The 21372-nt window shown below is 37.8% G+C and overlaps 1 protein-coding gene across 2 annotated transcripts; it reads right to left on the bottom strand.

Moving 5' to 3' along the window:
* Nucleotides 1–1697: 1697 nt before the first annotated feature.
* LOC108714414 (dimethylaniline monooxygenase [N-oxide-forming] 2-like) lies at nt 1698–21247 on the bottom strand. 2 transcript variants are annotated; one of them, XM_018258621.2, is made up of 9 exons: nt 20818–21245; nt 17494–17631; nt 11437–11625; nt 8687–8849; nt 6347–6489; nt 5945–6144; nt 4373–4722; nt 3599–3671; nt 1698–2316 (listed from the first exon to the last, which is right to left on the bottom strand). In XM_018258621.2, the coding sequence occupies exons 2-9, from the start codon at nt 17623–17625 to the stop codon at nt 1944–1946; spliced, it is 1623 nt and encodes a 540-aa protein (XP_018114110.1). In that variant the 5' UTR covers nt 17626–17631; nt 20818–21245; the 3' UTR covers nt 1698–1943. The 2 variants fall into 2 exon arrangements, with proteins under 2 accessions (XP_018114110.1, XP_041446492.1); XM_041590558.1 differs by lacking the exon at nt 3599–3671 and having other exon boundaries at nt 2127–2316; nt 20818–21247.
* Between the last annotated feature and the right edge of the window lie 125 nt (nt 21248–21372).

Here is a 21372-nt window from a genome sequence, read left to right as displayed (position 1 = left end):
TAATAATTTACTCAATTTTCAACAAAAAAGATAACTGTGATATGTCTTTCATTTCCCAGGAACATCTGAGTACTGGGGTGTTTTCTGAACAAAGATTTTAAGTGAAGCAGTATTCAGTTGAATGAAATTAAATCAAACGTGAAAAACTTGCTGTGCAAAATTTTTTTCATTTTGCTAATTTGAGTGCATGTAACTGCTCAACACTGATTACTGGCAACACCATATTGGTTGGATAAGCTTGTTAAGTCTTGAACTTCATAGGCAGGTGTGTCCAATCATGAGAAAAGGTATTCAAGGTGGCCAATTGCAAGTTGTACTCCTGTTTGACTCTCCTCTGAAGAGTAACAGCATGGGATCCTCAAAGCAACTCTCAAAAGATGAGAAAACAAAGATTGTTCAGTATCATGGTTTAGGGGAAGGCTACAAAAAGCTATCTCAGAGGTTTAAACTGTCAGTTTCAACTGTAAGTAATGTAATCAGGAAATGTAAGGCCACAGACACAGTTGCTGTAAAACCCAGGTCTGGCAGGCCAAGAAAAATATAGGAGCGGCATATGCGGAGGATTGTGAGAATGGTTACAGACAACCTAAAGATCACCTCCAAAGACCTGAAAGAACATCTTCCCGCAGATGGTGTATCTGTACATCGTTCTACAATTCAGACCAATTTGCACAAAGAACATCTGTATGGCAAGGTGATGAGAAAGAAGCCCTTTCTGCACTCACACCGCAAACAGAGTCACTTGTTGTATGCAAAAGCTCCTTTAGACAAGCCACAGTCATTTTGGAACAAAGTGCTTTGGACTGATGAGACAAAAATTGAGTTAGTTTAAAAGGGCTTTGCATGGTGAATGATAAACACCGCATTCCAAGAAAAACAGCTGCTACTTACTGTCAAATTTGTGGGTCTGTGTGGCTAGTTTAGGGACTGGGGCCCTTGTTAAAGTTGGGGGTCTGATGAATTCAATCCAATATCAACAAATTCTTCAGGATAATGTTCAAGCATCAGTCACAAAGTTGAATTACGCAGGGGTTGGATATTCCAACAAGACAATAACCAAAAACACACTTTGAAATCTACAAAGGCATTTATGCAGAGTGAGAGATACAATATTCTGGAATGGCCGTCACAGTCCCCCGACTTGAATATCATGGAAAATCTATGGGATGATTTGAAGTAGGTTGTCCATGCTCGGCAGCCATCAAATTTAACTGAACTGGAGAGATTTTGTATGGACGAATGGTCAAAAATACCTCCATCCAGAGTCCAGACACTCATCAAAGGCTATAGGAGGTGTCTAGAGGCTGTTACATTTGCAAAAGGAGGCTCAACTAAGTATTGATGTAATATCTCTATTGGGGTGCCCGAATTTATGCACCTGTCTAATTTTGTTATGATGCATATTACATATGTTCTGTTAATCGAATAAACTTTATGTTACTGCTGAAATACTACTGTTTCCATAAGGCATGTTATATATTAAAAGGAAGTTGCTACTTTGAAAGCTCAGCCAATGATAAACAAAACTCCAAAGAAACAAAGAGGGGTTCCAAAACTTTTTCATATGACTGTACTTGTGCAATTCAACACCTATGGTAAAATGAATATCAATCTTCTTAAAATACATAATTTTTGTTTTAATCTAAGTATCTGGCTTCAATTTTTTTTCATAAGAACAAATGTTTGTACATGGTATATTCAAGTTTACTGCTCTACATTATCTTTATTTTTTTGGAAAAGTGACTTGATTCAAGTTGTTTACAATAAAATCTTGCAACAAACATGTCCTCCTCACCTCAGTATAATATATTTTACAGTATATATTTTTATTTCCAGTGGGCCCCAAGGGGGTGCAGGCCCAGATGTGATCGCACCCCTGGAAGTTACACCACTGCTAAAGACCCATCCATAATAGTGAAAATGCTATCATTATAAAACACATATTACAATGAATTTGTTGGGGTGATGTACTGTGAGCAAAACCAGATACCCGAAATAATAGCACTAAATGCCCAAAATAAATGACTGGGTATTTTCGGCCTGGCATCATGATTTTTATGTACAATGCGTGTCCTATTTGGTTTAATTGTTCTATCCCACTGGGTGAGAATTGCTTTTCTCGCTCCTGGCCATTTGCCGGGGCCAAACAGGCGATACTGGAAAGGTGTGCAAGGACCAAATACCACTTGCCAGGCTAATTTAGGATCTGTGAGAAAAAGGTACATAAGGTTTGGCCAATTTCCAATTTCCACGGTCAACTCATTGACATAGTCAATATAATGTGTTTGCAGGGGCAGATTTTTGGTAATTCCAAACCTGAAGAAGGAAAGAAAAATAAACATTAATTCTAAGTATACTTGGGATAGCAAAGATATTAAAGTTGGCTATGCAAGGAAAAACTGCAAGATAAACAGATTTTTTTTTTTTACCCATCTGGAGGTGCAAATTGTGGATCCCCTCCTCCACCATGCACAGATCAGCAGTTGGGGGGGTTGGGGTGAAGAAATCAGTAAGGACAGAAAGGGGTTATTCACTTTTGCACATGCCCAATCACCTCCTCACTTGTATACACTGAGTAGCAGAGTTCATACAGAGTAGCACAGCAAAGCTCTTCAGCGATATCTTCTGTATCTTCGGATACTCTTCTTTTCCTTCGGCAATCTTCAGAGCTTTCCGCTCATGTGCAGTAGGCACGAATACCAGTATGGTCCCAACTGCGCATGCATGAAAAATTCAGTGTCGGCGTTCACTTCCGCGAGGAACCAGAAGATATAGAAAATGTCGCTGGAGAGCTACTCTGCATGAATATCCCAAGGTACATGACAGGGACACTTTTTCCACTGAGTTACTAAGGAGGGAGAAAGCAGTGAGGGGGGCCAATGGACGGAAGGGGATTTTTGATTAACGGGAGGTTTAGTTCTCCTTTAAGTGCTACTGTGCATGCCGGTCATTCATTTACATAATGGCAATCCTATTGGCTAGCAGTGTATACAAGTGAGGAGGTGATTGGATATGTGCAAAAGTGACTAACCCCTTTCTGTCCTTACTGATTTCTTGGCCCTTTAAGAACTCAAATTCGACTATTCACCACCTAAAACCTGACGAATTGCTGTTTATTTGGAGAGGTCCAGGGATTAATTTTGAATTCTTTGCAGCATTCCTGACATTCAAGTTTTTTTTGTAAGAAAAAACTAGAATCGAGTTTTTAAAATTCTAATCAAATTCAAATTTGATTCGAGTTTTCGGGTCGATTCCATTCATCCGAGTTTAAAAAATTGGATTTTTTAAATAAATTTTGATTGGTCAAATTTAAAATTTATAGGAGTTTAAGGGAGTTTTTAAAAACTCACATGAATTCGAAATTCAATCTTTGATAAATGTGTCTGCCCTTGTTGTAATTGTGATAATTGAATGTTTTCAGGGAAAGTAATAAAAACAAATACTTATAAGTAGTAGTAGTAGTAGTAGTAGTAGTAGTACAACACTGGCAAATTCTTGGTTTACTGTAAAACATAACTTTGAAATGGGGGAAGGGGTAAACAATACACCATTACTTAAGTTATAATTTGCGTGCCTGCAAATTAAATTTCTCTCATACCATTTGCTCTTTCTTTCCATAGATTTTATAATATAATTTTCCATTTCTCTTTTTGGAGGCAAGTGAGCTTCACCTATTACAAAATCAGAAGAATAATAAAATAAGAATAAAATGAGTGTTGCTTGTGGCATGATGTATAAATGTTGATTAATAACTAGCTACAATTTAGCCATGCTTGTAGCATCCTCATTTTGCCTATGCAACATGTGACAAATTTATACAATGTTTACAACACTGCAGGGACTAACTCATTGGCTATATTAGAATTAGGAGGGGACATGGTTTTCTCAATCTTACAAATAGTTCTCAGAAGGTAATAATATGTGAGACTTAATGTACTAGAATAGATGTGACAGCCTACAGAATGTGAGATAAATGGCTATCCTCACTTTAAAATCAAAAGAATATTTTGGAGGCTAAACACAAGAGCAAACAAGTTGTTTCCTGGGTTTGTAACTCACAATATCAAAGAAAGGAAATATTCAGTTGGGTACAATGGTATAATAAACAAAGGTAATTAACTCTGCACTGATTTTTTAGAGGAAGAGATATGTTCAAAAAATGCTGTTCTGGAAAATCTGGTTCCTGTGAGGAACATGATTGCTTTAGCAAACCTATACTGACGGAAGGCAAATATGCAAAGTCCTTGCAGACAGTGTCCAGGTGAGAATTGAACTGAGGACCTCAACTCTGCAAAGCAGCATTTATAACCTTTTGACGACATAAACTGCATATTAGTTGATACTTGTTTTATTATTTGTATTTCCTCCTTACCTTTGAATACCCTTGTGGCCCATCGAGCTTGCAGCTCTACAGTAGGCATGATAGGGCCTAGAGGTTGGATAAGTCCCAAGAAGGCTATTGTTGGTTTTTCCACATGGACTGGGAAGACATTTTTATACAAAGGTGCATTGCTCTCATCCATTTTTAAGGTAAAGTCATCAAGAAAGGGGAACGTTGTATGGTACCCTGTGGCAAAAATTACAGCATCCAGTTTTTCTGCTTCTGTCCCATCTTCAAAAATGACAGAAGTTTCAGTAAATTCCTTAATATTAGGCTTGACTTGTATTGCTCCTTGTAGGATTTGGCTTGGAATGTAATCATTTATAATAGGAATCTTCATCCTAAAAAAAAAATCTAAGTTATTAGACATTGATTATTGCCATTATACAGGTGCTACAATTTGTAGCATGCCTGTATATTAGTCTTCAAAATTTGTATTATTGCTAGCATGCAAACATCTTCCCAATGTTTCCTTTTTGCAGAGCCCTGGTTTATTAATGATCATTTTATAGATCCACATTCTGCAGTGATAATCATTTTCAGCCTTTTTTGGGTCCTGACTTTTCACACTAATCGGGAGTGGATTTGACCTATGCTTATGGGCAGAACAAGATTGCAATGCTTTTACTGTGCCATTGTAGGACATTCATCTCTTGAGCTTGAGCAAGTCCATTTTTACTGTGTCTTTGTATCTATGATCATTGTTCCAATGAACGATGATTTTATACCCTAGTTTTCTAGTATCTTGCAGTTTCACTGTATTTTGTACCACCCATTATTTTTTCTATTTTAACAAGATGCCCAGTCTTTGAAAATGAAAAGCAACCCAGAGCATGATGTTACCACCTCCACCATGAGCCACAGTAGCTAAAACTCATATGTGATATAAAATACGCTGCCATTTGTCCATGAACCAAAACAATATCAAATATTCTGCATGCCTGTAACCAGATATATACAACTCTACACACTGTGTTTCTGTTTTACTTGTTTACTTGTTTTGTGACTTTGTAAAGCTCCCCATAGACGCGACGATTCTTCTTGCCGAACGACCGATTTTAGGGAAGTCCGACCAATCCTTTGAAATTATCGTGCGGTTAGTGGGATTCGAACGATTGTACATCTTACGATTTTTCGGCCGACATCTGTCAGGAAATTGATCGGCCAGGTCAAAAAATCTTTGTCGGCCCCAGTGAAATCTATCTATGTTTGCAGGGCCAAGCAGGCAGCTCCCCTTTGTTTTCCTGGCAAATTGGTCTTTTTAGTTGATGGTCAATTCGTACGATCGTTCCGAGAAAATCGTGGTCTCACGATGAGGATCTGATCTTTTAAAAATCTCAACATCTATGGCCAGCTTTAGAGTCTGGCTCTATCTGTTGGTTTACAGCAGTACCAAAACCTATTCATCATTTGAGCCCCAAAGTGTAATTAGTATACTGTATGGTTAATCGGTTCCCTTTAAGCTTTTTACTATAATGGGTTTCATTCAGTTCCTCAATGCAATAAGAATAAAATCTTTAAGAAAAAAATGCAAAATGAAAGCATTCTTTCACCTAGTATTACCTGTTCTTTGGCTCTAAGCCATAGTTGGCATGGTTAAACCACTGACTCATCAATTTCTCATTGATCATGGCTGCAAGTTTTCTGGGGAGTAAATGTATAACCCAGAGAGTCCAGCGCCTGGAAAGTACCATGTCTACAGGAAAGCCATTGCGCGAGATCCGGCTGATAACCCAAGAGCCTTCACGGGTGCTGAGAAAAACCTTCACAATAAAGATATTTGCATTCCATTAACAAAAATTCTAGAAATAAATGAAAACTAAAAAGTAGAAATATTATAATGTTCATAAATTAGTTATATACATAATAAATAATAGTTAATATGTAATATTGTTGATAATTTAAGTTGACCTGAAGCATGACAACTGAGCACTCCCCCACAAATATTAAATGTTTATACTTAACCTGTTTTGCCGTATGGCTAAGTTCCACAGCAATATCTGCAGCTGAGTTTCCTATTCCAACCACAAGTACTGTCTTCCCATGATAATTGTCAGGGGTCTTGTAAGTTCTGCTGTGGATGATCCCACCCTTGAAATCATATATTCCTTTAAACAGAAAAGATGGAAACACAGTTTACACATATGTTGCTTTACTTCAATTATGATGAATTAAACAGAAGGCATTATACTAGGCCTCTTTTACAAATTTAGCCAATTATGCAGTTGCACTAAAATGACTGCAAATAATAGGCTTATTGACTCTATTTATTAAAGGTACTCTCTCCTTGCAATTCAATAAGTAATTAAACATGCATAATTGCACCTATGAACACTGGGAATCCAGATGTTACTGTCACCCTGAATGAGGTGTCCATTCAATCTGCTACCCACGAACACCAAGTTGCATTAATTTAGATGCACTTAGCACAATCACTCTTTTCACAGTTGCTATTAGGCTTCAATTTTTGGAAAAACACTTCATAATGGGTAAAAAAATAATTGTTATTATTAATATACCATAGTACTTTACAAGGGCATACAAATACAAGCCATAACAGTTTACATATATATATATATATATATATATATATATATATATATATATATATATATATATATATATATATATATATATATATATATATATATATATATATATATATATATATGCACTCAACCCATTATCAATATATTTAAGACAGAACATCTGGTTCATTAAGAATTCTATTGCTTCATTATACATTTTACAAGAGAAGGCCCTACTAACAAGAGCTTACAATCTAGAACTATTTGTGTCCAAAATGTGTACTTTGTACACTGCACCTATGGTCATAAATGACCCTTAAAGTGAAAGTGCTAATATAACAAATAGATTTCTAAAAACCATGGTATTGTTTCCATAGGTGGTCTGAGGTCATAGAGGCGAGAATACATATAAGCACGCAGCACTAGGGGAAATTAATTATTATTTAAGCATTTTCCTACATTTAGTTGCTTTGATTGCAATCAAGACATTTGTTATCAGTGTGAAACATTATTGTTTCCATTTTTTCATGTTTCCTCAAATCAGAAGTCAGAATCTGGGAATGCAACAAAAGATTTTTAACTCAGCTCTCAACTCAACTATCAGCACTCATTCCACTCAATTTGGGTCTATTTCTCTAACCCCTGATGTGCTTTGCCTTAGACTTTTTCCTGCCTCGCCCATATGTTATGTGCCAGCACTATCACCCTGCCGTTCCTTATTAACCTACTAGTGATGTGATACAGTAACTACCTTATCTTGCCTGCCAGTTAATCCTAATTGTGCCAATTCCTACATTCTGTCTAGACCTGTACCTGCGGATATGTTGTTCTTGTTTGCCGAGACCCTGTCCTACCTCCACTTTAAACCCTATTAGAGACCAGGGCTGCCCAATGGTTCATAGTGCTCCTGGTTGAAGAGAGAGCTGAACTGTGGCATTCTCATTTAGTGTAAGGATCCGCTTCCGCGTTCCTTCCAGCGCAGGCGCGCTCATCGGGGAACCGATGCGCGACGGGGCGCGGTGTTGGACGCCGGCGACAGACGCCGGCGCGAAGGCGCTGGCGACGGTCGCCGACGCAAGGGCGCCAGCGACGGACGCCAATGACGGACGCACTGACGTCAGCTGTGCGACGCCAGCGTGAGGACGCCAGTTTGGCGCCAAATAGCTCTATTTAATCCTAACCTGTACTGTGACTCTTTGCCTGGTTATTAGGTTATTTGACTGAACCCCTAGCATTGTATTCTACTGATCTTCTGTGTTTGACCTCAGGTTGTTTCCGGATTGTCTTATTGCCGCCTGCCCTGATCTTCTTGCCTGACTACGTTTACGATTCTTCGCTGCCTGCCCCCGACTTCGGCCTGCCTGACTTCGCTTCTGCCTGAACCCTCTGTACTTCGCCTTGGTTAGTCTCATTGGCTACTCGTCACTTCACTTCTCCACTCCAGGTGGGTTAGTGTTGTGCGAGGCGCTTGTGGGTTCGTATTCTGCAAGTTCCTGCTCCTTCCTCGTTGGATCAGACGGTAAGCCTGACATTTAGTGATCTGTGGTGAACTCTATTTTCCCATTTTAATAAACATGCTCAAAAGACTGAATAATATGCATAGAATAGTTAATGCTTGTTCTCTACCTGTGTGATGCATAGCCTGAACCTGTCTTAATATCAATTACTGAAGATTTGTTAGCTTGTTGGAATGGCACGATTATGTGTTTTTGTTTTTTTTAATAAAAACTTGCTGAAATTTGCACCCCAATACCAATACTTACATATCAATACTCACCTGGAAAAGATTCAAGTGGTAAACAAGGGTCAGTAAAATGCCCATTGCTGACTATTACAGCGTCAAATATAGCCTCTGTCTTTTCTCCTTGTTTCTGTGTTGTGACATCCCATTGTCCACTAGAATTAAAATCTGGATGTTTTCTCACACTGCAGACTTCAGTCTTAGCAGAGCATACATAAATAAAAGATCTTAAATGCATCTTTTAACATGAGTGTTACCATTAACAATTTTTAATAGTAGACAAAAACCACTACCCTAATATTATCAAATAATAAGATACATTTTTGCACATATCGGCTGCAAGATGTGGCATCAATTCCATAACTCTCATTCGTATCCTGGGCGCAAGTCTGGTGTGACTATTGGTGCAACCCCCTGTGGGATCCATTAAGATACTGCTAGGTCTAGGGTGGCGGTAGCTTCAGAGTTCCCCAGTATCAATAGGAGCAGTTACATACACACGGAATTCATCATAAGAAGCTAGATCAATGCTTTGGCAAGCATATGGAGGTGTAGGAGCGTGTTTGGATGCAAGTGTCTTAATGAATTGTATCAGTAAGTTCTGCTCATTGCATCTATTTTATAGTTCCTGCACTTGTACGTATGTTAAAAAATGACTCCTAATGTGTCTTACAATAATTACTAATGTTTTTGCTTTTTTTTAATTATGCATTTTTACGCACATTTTTTTTTAATTGTCTTTATCCCATGTGCATACATTATTGGAGTGTTAATACTATGATTTTTTACAGCAATAAATTCTATATTAATTTCCTAACAGATTTTCACATTTAAACAAATTAGAAATATCAAGCAAAACAACTTATACCTGATGGTATTTCAATGATTTACACCCTAGAGATGACAGCTATAGTTGTGTATGTGTACCAAAAATTTATCTAACAAGAAATACAATGTAAACAGGACTATATTTATATGTAGGCACCTGAGGGCCTGTGCCTAGGGTGGCCCTATGAATAGCTAAATTGTATTTTTAGAAAAATGTAATCATGTAGTAACAGTGATGTCATGCAGTCGTACTCATGACGTCATTTCTGCAAACAGATGGTGCAGTTAGGTCTGGTGCCTAGGGTGGCACTTAACCTAAATAGGTAATATGTTAGACTTAGTACAGTTACGGGATCCGTTATCCGGAAACCCATTATCCAGAAAGCTCCAAATTACAGGAAGGCCATCTCTCCTATACACCATGATAATCAACGAATTTACAAAAATGATTTCCTTTTTCTCTATAAAAATAAAACAGTACCTAGTACTTGATTTCAACTAAGATATAATTAAACCTTATTGGAGGCAAAACAAACAAAATTTGAGCAGCACATATTTATTCACAAATTATTGTTTTGCCCATGTTTTTTCCTGAACTCTGAAATATTGCACTGCTGTGCCTGTCTTTTTGTTTTTTGCAAATTCGCATTGTGCACAAATATTCGCAAATGGCTCGCAAATAAGATGGGTATTTGTGTGAGTGCGGCCACTGTGACAGGTTTCAGATGACAATTGATTATGCCGTATTTTAAAAGCTCTTATGGCGTCAAAAAACATTCACAATTCTGTTTGCACATTAGATACACCACTATTATCTATAAATATAACCACACACAGGGCAAATATGTTCAGTGTGCAAACTATTCTGCACTTCCTGAAGTTTATAAATGATTTCCACTGGGTTTCATTAAGGTTTAAATGATTTTTTAGTAGATTTAAGTTATGGAGATCCAAATAAAAATACTCCTTATCTGGAAAACCCCAGGCCCTGAGCATTCTAGATAACTCTAGATGATGGAAAACATGGTTAAATAGAGCATGTAAGTATTCAGACTTGCAGCATTATTACTGCTTAAAGGAAAACTATACCTCCGAACAATCTAGGGCTCGATAGTAATATATTGCATAAAACTGCTCATATGTAAAAACCCTGCTTCACGTAAATAAACCATTTTCGAAATAATATACTTTTTTAGCTGTATGTGCCATTGGGTAATCATAAATAGAAAATTGCCACTTTAAAAAATAAGGGCCGTCCCCTGGGATCATATGATTCACAGTGCACACAAACAAACCAAACAAGCCATACATGTTAGGTAACATGAGCCAATTAAAAGACAGAGTTATGTTTTTGCTTCCACACTTCTTCCTGTTACAGTTAGAACTGCAGTATTTCTGGTCGGGTGATCTCTGAGGCAGCACACAGACCATCACAAAATGGTGGTTCAAGGCAAGAGATGTAAAAGGGCAAGATTTACTTTCCAGTTTGATAAGATTCTTTAATGTGTCACTTCGTTTGATATAAACGCTCTGTTGGTTTAGTTTTCATTTTGGGGGTATAGTTTTCCTTTAAGAGCTGAAAAAATTTGATGGTGTTATATTTTGGGACTGGTTACTAAGACATCTAACTTGCAAAATCCCATTGTTTATTTTAAATATCTAGGGGAATGCTTATAGAGAGCTATGTATCAGCTACAGTATTACACTGAATACAATTATAACCTTTGCTTTAGTAAAAAAAAAACTCCCATTTATTGCTAACACTATATTAATATATAGTATAATAATATAAATACTATATAAATCTAAAACAGGTCATGAATTAGAACCAGCAACGTGTGCAGCTCTAGTTGGGCAGTCCCATGCCCGACCTGTAATTTTACCAACTGTATTTTGCACAGTATTCAAGAAATATGTTTGAAATATGATAAACTGTCTATGAACTTAATTTGGTTTACCTGGAAATGGATGTATTTTAACAGACTAAAATGTTCTGCATATAGATAAAGGTATTCTAAGACCTTTGAGTGGTGCAGATATGTTGGAAATTCCTCAGGCATAGGGAAATCACTGAAGCACATCATCTCCTTGGAAGTATTAGTGACCACAGATTTGTATATACTTCCTCTACCTTCTTCAGTGTTATTCTGCAAAAGTAACATGTTTTTATTGTCAATGATGGAGTTTTTCTTTTAAAGAACTGTTTATCAATACACACATTTAGAGATCCACTTTTTCAATTTTATCATTTGTATATATATATATATATATATATATATATATATATATATATAAAATTATACAATGGGTGCCCCAGCACTCTTAGAAGTATACTTGCTGTGTTGGTCGGTGCTCGCTCCAATAGGAGACGCCGTCACATCCCCACATCAAATAGAGTATGTAAAGAAGAAGCAGCACTCGTCAATTGCAAAAAAGTGTATTAAAGATCAGAGCATCACTCAAGGCAACGTTTCGGACAACATATGTGCCCTTTGTCAAGCCCAAAAAGAGTTCTCTCAGCTTATCACAGGTATCACATTATATAGGCAAAAAACAGGAAATGACCTCAAAATTTGCATATACACAGGTACAGAGCATTATCATATACATGTATCTATAGAAACAAAAACAGGTCATAATCACGATTTAAACCCCGAGGATATAAAGATTTGAGCATATTAATCCACCATACCTCTCTTCTTTTAAGTTTCAATTCTCGATCCCCCCCTCTTTTCATGGGCGGTACTACTTCCAAAACCATAAATTTAAGCTGATCTGCCGTGTGTCCCAAATCAACAAAATGCTTTGAGACAGGTAATGTGGTATTGCCCAAATTAATGCTAGACCGATGTTGCGATATACGTGATTTGACCATCTGGGTGGTCTCACCCACATAGATGAGACCACACGGACATGTCAACACGTAAATCGCAAATTTTGAAATACACGTGAAGTGTCCTCTTAGCTGTATCCGTTGGCCAGTCTGGGGGTGAATAAACTCTCTACCTTTCAATACGAAGGGACATTGTACGCAGCTAAGGCAAGGATACATACCCTTAGATCTACCTCCCCAAAATGTATGAGTCTCCTTAGGTTTAGTTCTCACTAAAGTGGAAGTGACATGTGCCCCAATAGTTTTGCCTCTCCTATAGGAGATAAGCGGAGGTGCTCTAAATTCTGGTATGGTAGGATAGGCATTTCGTAAAATGTACCAATGCTTGCGTAGTAATTTACCAATAGCTTCGCTATTGTTATGAAACTGGGTGACAAATGGCACACGTTGCGTCTGTTCCTCGGGGTTTAAATCGTGATTATGACCTGTTTTTGTTTCTATAGATACATGTATATGATAATGCTCTGTACCTGTGTATATGCAAATTTTGAGGTCATTTCCTGTTTTTTGCCTATATAATGTGATACCTGTGATAAGCTGAGAGAACTCTTTTTGGGCTTGACAAAGGGCACATATGTTGTCCGAAACGTTGCCTTGAGTGATGCTCTGATCTTTAATACACTTTTTTGCAATTGACGAGTGCTGCTTCTTCTTTACATACTCTATTTGATGTGGGGATGTGACGGCGTCTCCTATTGGAGCGAGCACCGACCAACACAGCAAGTATACTTCTAAGAGTGCTGGGGCACCCATTGTATAATTTTCTATATTTCCGTAGCCCACGTGCACCTTTATTGGGTTGATTAGACGCGATGGAGAATCAAAGTGGAACGCAACATGGCGCTGGAACGCATCACGGAACCTCAGTCTACACGGAAGCTGAAGTGACGCGTATCCTGTCACACTTTTCCGGTCCTGCGGAGTTTCTGCAAGTGCCGACAGTCACTAATACACGGCGGCAACTAGAAACACTGCGCAAGAGGACGGTGGATTTGGAACTACACGGGCTGACTTTAGCTGAGTATCACAAAAAGGCATGGATACCACGTGGATTACGAGTAAGTCTACGTCCTACTCTTTTTGCCAATAATACTGGCTATTGTAATCAATTTAAGCAGATTGTCGATAGATGTTCCACTGATATCATGCTATTGACACTTGAATATATTAATAAGGAACTTACAGTGGTCCAACAAGAGATCAGCCAGGTTGAAGCTGAATTAAAACAATGCTGCCCACTTGAGGAACTGGAACAGGTGCATGAACAACTAATTACAAAGTTGGATCGCTATCGCAAAGAGGGAGAGCGTCAGAAGCGATCGAAGTTTGATAGAGATGCACTTGATTACCAAAAAGGTTATGTGTATGCCTGGTTAACTGATGTGAGAGATAAACATGCTTTTTATCGTTTTGAAGGAAAACGTCATGTACAGGGGCCTAGAGGTGAAGACTCCCACTACTCTAATCAAGAAAGGGCTCAGGGAGCGGATTTTTTGGCAAAATCCCCAAAGAAAGGCCAAGGAGACCATGGAAACGAGGAGGTGTTAAACACAGGAGGCATGACAAGACGACCGCTACGCGGTTGCAGCAAGAGGACAATAAGCAAGTAATTTACAATATTTCTTCTAAACGGCTCACACCAGTTGAGGAGTCAGTATTGTCACTGGGTCTTAATTTTTGTCCAGATAGACCTACGGACTTGTTTCAATTAGATGTTGATCTATACCGCTTTTTTCGTACTTTGAGGCTGAAGGTTCACTTTTTTCAGAAACCACAGGAACAACTGACTTCTAATGGCGATAGCCAGTCATTGGACATTGAGACTTTTGGTTTATACGGCAAAAGTGTGTATGTTCCTCCTACTACATACGCTGCTGTAGAAACATATATTAATAACATCATGGCAGAAGTTAAAAATGTTTGTCAGGTGGAGGGTGATCCTTCATTTGTGACACATAATTTGTCCAAGCAACAGCGTGACGCTTTGAGAGATCTTTCATTGAGAACCGATATTACGATTCAGCCCTCTGATAAGGGGGGCGCAATTGTGGTAATGGACACTACACAGTACATTGCAGAGATTGAGAGGCAATTGGCAGATGGGGAGGTTTATAAACCATTATCCAGTGATCCCCTGTTGGGTATTATACGAAAGATTAAAACTTTACTGGATTATATGGTTGATAGGGGAGTGATCACTGACAAATTGAGGAATTATTTGATGGTCAGGAACCCAGTCACGCCGACCATATATGTTCTCCCTAAAATTCATAAGGACCCAGTGTGTCCACCAGGAAGACCTATAGTGGCCGGCATTGACTCGGTTTTTTGCCCATTAGCTATAATGCTCGATAAAGTACTAAGTCCCTTGATTCAAGAGGTACCTTCCTATATAAGGGATACTGGACATTTTCTTCATAAATTACAATCACTAGGAAACATGGGGGAGGGTGTAATTCTGGCCACATTGGATGTGGCCAGTCTTTACACGTCTATACCACATAGTGATGGGTTAGAAGCAAGTCAGTGGATACTGAGGGAAGGAGCGCAGTACTCTGTACATCAGATTGATTTCTTCCTACAGGCTTTGGAGATCATATTATGTTGTAACTATTTCACTTTTCGGGAACAGTACTACCTCCAACTACGTGGAACCGCGATGGGATCCAACGTCGCCCCGTCATATGCCAATGCCTTCATGGCAAGGCTTGAACAGCTACACATTTACCTTGATGTAGACTTCTCCAGACATTGTTTGGCCTGGTGGAGATACATCGATGATGTATTTGTGTTATGGCGGGGTGACGTTGACTCCCTACAGCGGTTCCATGGTAGGATTAATGGGGTACATCCCTCAATCTCATTTACGCTGGTCTATGATCTCCAAAAAATCCACTTTCTTGATGTTCTAGTATACAAAGATTTAGAAGGTTCTATATGTACTTCTTTATTCACAAAGCCTACTGATAGGAATCAAATCCTTCATTTTACCAGTCAGCACCCCCCACATACGAAGAAATCAATCCCCATTAGCCAACTCTCAAGGGTACAGAGGTTAGTGAGTGAAGGGAAGGAAAAAGAGAAGCAGGAACAAATTATGTGCCACAAGTTTAGAGAGAGGGGATACCCAGAAAAAGTGATTCAACAAGCCCAGCAAAGGGTCAGACATCCTAAGGGGAAAATTAAACAGACGCAACGTGTGCCATTTGTCACCCAGTTTCATAACAATAGCGAAGCTATTGGTAAATTACTACGCAAGCATTGGTACATTTTACGAAATGCCTATCCTACCATACCAGAATTTAGAGCACCTCCGCTTATCTCCTATAGGAGAGGCAAAACTATTGGGGCACATGTCACTTCCACTTTAGTGAGAACTAAACCTAAGGAGACTCATACATTTTGGGGAGGTAGATCTAAGGGTATGTATCCTTGCCTTAGCTGCGTACAATGTCCCTTCGTATTGAAAGGTAGAGAGTTTATTCACCCCCAGACTGGCCAACGGATACAGCTAAGAGGACACTTCACGTGTATTTCAAAATTTGCGATTTACGTGTTGACATGTCCGTGTGGTCTCATCTATGTGGGTGAGACCACCCAGATGGTCAAATCACGTATATCGCAACATCGGTCTAGCATTAATTTGGGCAATACCACATTACCTGTCTCAAAGCATTTTGTTGATTTGGGACACACGGCAGATCAGCTTAAATTTATGGTTTTGGAAGTAGTACCGCCCATGAAAAGAGGGGGGGATCGAGAATTGAAACTTAAAAGAAGAGAGGTATGGTGGATTAATATGCTCAAATCTTTATATCCTCGGGGTTTAAATCGTGATTATGACCTGTTTTTGACATGTATATGATAATGCTCTGTACCTGTGTATATGCAAATTTTGAGGTCATTTCCTGTTTTTTGCCTATATAATGTGATACCTGTGATAAGCTGAGAGAACTCTTTTTGGGCTTGACAAAGGGCACATATGTTGTCCGAAACGTTGCCTTGAGTGATGCTCTGATCTATATATATATATATATATATATATATATATATATATATATATATATATATATAAAATTTGTAGAACCAAGGGACTTTTGTCTGAAGATAAAAAAAATTTTTTATCTTCAGACAAAAGTCCCTTGCATGCAACAGCCTTCTTTCTACAAATTTTATATACATATATTCTGTTGGCACCAGGGCATGATCCTTCTTTGAAGTGTGTGCAACAGTCTTACAAGCTGTATATATATATATATATATATATATATATATATATTACATTTACAGGTGACAAGCTTTCTGTGTAGTGAAAAGACCTTTATTTTTGTTAACTAGTAAAAGCCATGAATATCCTGTGAATTAGATCCTTATAAATGGTACTGATGTCATCAGTTATAATTGGTGCTTAGTGAATTTGTGTCATATGACGTACTGAAACTTGAGTATTATAATATTTTACAATGATGTATTTATTATTATAAATATATCACTATAAAATGTTGTAAAATATAAGCATATTAGAATTTACCTTGGATTAATTTGGCCTTGTTTCATTATATGATCACGAAACCCCTTGATAACTTTTGATATAATGAATTATAATTTACAATTTTTTGTTTGTTTGTATTAACCAAACTATGAATGATACTCTTATAAACCATGCATACCAACATGATGCAACATCAGAACATGCTGTTTCAAAAGAAACATGCACATGTTTTCTTTTCTCTTCCTCCACCACCTCGCGAGCATATTATGGAGGGAGGAGAGGTGGGACTGGCATGTAGAAGGCAGCAAAAGGGAATGGACAGGCAGTAGGGAACATAGGTGCAACAGGAAGGATCTAGCAGAGGAAACAATGCAGCAGAATGCTGCTGATTAACAGACCAGAAGCAGAAGCCACCAGATGCATTGTTTCAAAATCAGGACCAGTGAAATTAAAGGGATAAATTCATTTCTGTATTTTTATGTCATCGATAGTTGAATATCTATATGTAATAATATGTCAAAGCTTCTGTTATACTTTGTAGCATTGATGGTCTCTTTCCGTGATGTTTTTAGTAAATTACTGTGTGCCTATATGAGAATGAGCCAGTATATTACTATCTTACATACTTACTGTGAACCTCCAGAGTCCACCAATGTCATTGCTTCTTTCAAAGCATGTGGGCTCCAGACCTTCTTCCAGGCAGCATTTGATGGCTGTCAGTCCACTGCAACCAGCCCCAACTATAGCCACTCTTTTAGACATGATAACCTACAACACAAGAGCAGATTTATAAAACTGACATATCACATTATCCCATAAACTCACTACAGTTTAGAATCTAACTCCAAACAATATTCAGCAAGAGAAACCTGTCAGGAGTAATGCAACAGTCTATTAAGTAAACCCCTCTGATTATATTTCTTCCAGCCCTATGCACAGAGTAAGGCATTATAATTTGCAGTGAGAATAAGATTGAAACATTCTCTAAGTTATGTCAATAAAAATTAACCTAATCAAATAAAAAAAAATTAACCTAATCAAATATTTCCCCCTGTTCCTACCATATGGTACAGTGCCCACCGGACTGAAATTGCAGTGCCTAACAACTATATGGAAACATGAAAAAACAATGCAAGAAGACAAGGGCACAGCTGAAATTTAGCCCACCAAGAAATACAACACTTTTTATTGCCAACCCTATGTCATTATGCATGAATGTCAGTCCCTACATCTGTGTATCTCACTATTATGTGTAAAAGGCAACAGCTGGTGCTAAGTATATAGTATAAAAACGCACACCTTCCTTTCTGTACCCTTTCATCTCTAAACTACTGCAAGCCTATTTTACAACTAATGATATTCCTCTCTGACAATAACCTGCTGGATCCCCTGCAATCTGGTGTTAGACAACAACATTCCATAGAAATTGTTCTAACCCAGCTAATGAATGACCTCTTATTGGCTAAAGTCACTTCTCACTACTAATTCTTCTAGATCTGTCAGATGCATTTGACACTCTGGATGAGCTTCTCCTCCTGCAGTCCCTCCATTCTCCTGGCCTTTGTGACATTGCCTTGTCCTGGTTTTTATCTTACCTTACAAATCGTTCTTTCAGTGTCTCTTACAATGGAGCATCATCTTCTCCTTTAACTCTCTGTTGAAGTTCATCAAGGCTCTGTCCTGGGCTCCCTATTATTTTCTCTTTACACTTGCTCCCTTGGCAAACTAATAAACTTATATGGTTTCCAATTCCACCTCTATGCTGATGATATTCAGATTTATCTATCCTCTACTAATCTTAACCCAGATGTCTGCTATCTCTACGTGGATGTCTCAACCTCACTAAAACATAAATCATTCTTTTATCCCCCATCCAACACCCATAATATTCCAGAAGTGTCTATGACAGTTAACAATTCCACTATCACGCCATCTCCCCAGGCCTGGTGGCTAGGGGTTATCTATCATATCTATCATTATATCAAGCCTGGACTATTGTAACTCTCTATTAATTGACCTCTCATTACCTCCTCACAAACTCAAATTCAGGACTTTGCAAGAGCTGCACCCTTTCTCTGGAATCCACTCCCACAGTCTGTCAGACTTTCTCCCTTGAAACATGTCTATTTAGAGAAGCTTACCCTGATTTACAGTAGTTTAGCATTACTTGTGCTGCTAACAATGCCCTATGCTACATCTCTCACCTTGCTCACTTCTGATCATGCCCATTCCCACACCTTGTGTCTCAACCCCTTCTCCTATTAGATTGTAAGCTCTTTTGGGCAGGGTCATCTGCTTGGTGGAGCCTGGGGTTTTCCTGATAAGTGGTCTGTCAGTAATTTGGTTTTCCATATCTTAAAAAAGAATGTAATGTAATGTAAACCCAATAGGATGGTTTTGCTTCCAATAAGGATTACTTATATCTTAGTTGGAATTACGTACAAGGTACTGTTTAAGTATCACGAGAAAATGGAAATAATTTTGCAATTATTATATTAAAATGGAGACTACCGGTAATGGCTTTCCCCATTAGGTTATGTTTATATGTATATGTGGCTGCAAAATAAGTCTCAGGTGTGATATGACCTTATGACTGCAATGGAGTCAGTGGTACCAGTTTTCAACAGCTTTAAAGCAGCGTCCTCTTCTGTTAATCTATTCCATTGGTTCAGCAATAGAAAGTGCTCAGGTTAAATGTTAATAAGTAATCTTTATACTTTCTTTGTAGCATAATAATATTAAATTTATCGTTGTTATCAGAACAGATCAAACAGTTTAACCATGTATGACTTAGTTTTACAGACAGCAACACACAATATGTCAATGTTGGTGCGAGAGCTCCAACAGAATTTCAAGAAAAACAAATCTGAAAACCTGTTATCCAGAAAGCTCTGAATTACAGAAAGGCTGTCTCCCATAGACTCCAAATAATCCAATTTTTTAAAAATGCCCTTTTTTTTAAAATAATAAAATAGTACCTTGAATTTGATCCAAACTAATTCTTATTGGTAGCAGAACCAACCTATTCAATCAATTTGTTTAAATGATTTTTCTAGTAAACTTAAGGTATGAAGATCCTAATTACGGAAAGATCCATTATCCGGAAAACACCAGGTCCTGAGCATTCTTGATAGCAGGTCCCATGCCTGTAATAACGAATCAGTAAGCACTAAAATAATTACATTACTAGAAATGAAACAAGTTTGATATTAAATTGAACAATACCATTGTATTGTGCTGCTGCAGATATACATACAACAGGTCAAAATGTATTTACCAAACTGATATATTTAAAAGCAAAATCACGAGACCTAACTGAAAAGCCCCCTTATCTCAACAGACACATAATAATTCTCAGTGGACAACTATAGAAAATGCATTCTTGCTACACAAAGGGGGTTCGTTTCTAAAAAAATTGTTATTTTAAATCATTGTTTCAATAAAAAAAGCTCAACCAAACTCCCATCCATGATTTTGCCTTTTTATCATTAAAATAACTTAAATCGTACGGGCAAAAACCCGAAAAAGCAAGCAATTCGGGATTTTGGATTATCAGTCTAAATCCAGTAGAAACCACAATATCTTCAAATTGGGATAGGGACATCTCAGATTGATTATACATGACCTTGACAGGTCTGAGATGGCGGATTTTCTGATTCAGACTTTTTGTAGCATTGGGGTATAATAAATCTTGAAAAACCTTTGTTTTTTTTCCATGAGAAAGTCAAGTTCTTGCCCCAAAAAGTCCAACCAGAAAAGTTTGAGTTTTAGTTTGCTGTACAATGCTCTTCCCTCAAAAATATACATATATACATACAAATAACTCCCAAAATGTTCTCCAGTAATTTATCACAAGAAAAACTGTGGGCAATATAATAAATGGCCTGAAAGAAAATTGCAATTTACAAAAATTTTGATTTTGTGTCTGTGAAAAAAATGCAGGAAAAATAATACCTGAAAAAAATTGTTGAGAATTTTTACAGATTTTCCATATTGTCCTTAGTTTCTTTGTGTCCCTCCAGTTGCTCATTGAGTGTTATGTTTCCATCTGAATCGCTGCATAATGAAGAAAGTTAACTACAAGCTGGACTTTGGAGTTATTTTCAAAATTATTGTAGATAAGAAGCACTTGTACAATCTATGTGTACGTTTTTAGATATTTGCTGCCACCTATCTTTTTTAAACATTTATTACTATTTGAATCCAGAAATATTATCAATTTATGTTTCTTCTTGTCAGCAATGGGGCTCAGTCCAAATAAGATATACAAATGCAGGGTCCTCCCCTACTGACTAAACAATTTATAAAAATGTAATCTGACCAGCTACAGTAATGGCAGCCAAATCTACATTTCAGATGGAGAGAACACAATGGTGTTTACTGAGACAAAGATTGTCTCTGAACCATTTAGATGGGGTGGGACTCATTTATAAACACTGGTCAAATTTGCAACCAGGCAGTAACCCATGGTTACATTTTCTCTTTCATTGTTCAACATGCAGGAGGCTG

Source organism: Xenopus laevis, chromosome 4L (genome assembly GCF_017654675.1).
Source record: "Xenopus laevis strain J_2021 chromosome 4L, Xenopus_laevis_v10.1, whole genome shotgun sequence".
Lineage (NCBI taxonomy): Eukaryota > Metazoa > Chordata > Amphibia > Anura > Pipidae > Xenopus > Xenopus laevis.
This window is presented reverse-complemented; position numbering and strand designations above follow the sequence as displayed.

Coding starts and splice junctions, on each gene's coding strand:
- LOC108714414 (XM_018258621.2), bottom strand. CDS start 17,625: ATGTCTAAAAGAGTGGCTATAGTTGGGGCTGGTTGCAGTGGACTGACA. Junction 8,850..11,436: donor TAAAATACATCCATTTCCAG/GTAAACCAAATT, acceptor TGCTCTGCTAAG/ACTGAAGTCTGCAGTGTGAG. Junction 6,490..8,686: donor ACCACTTGAATCTTTTCCAG/GTGAGTATTGAT, acceptor TTCTGTTTAAAG/GAATATATGATTTCAAGGGT.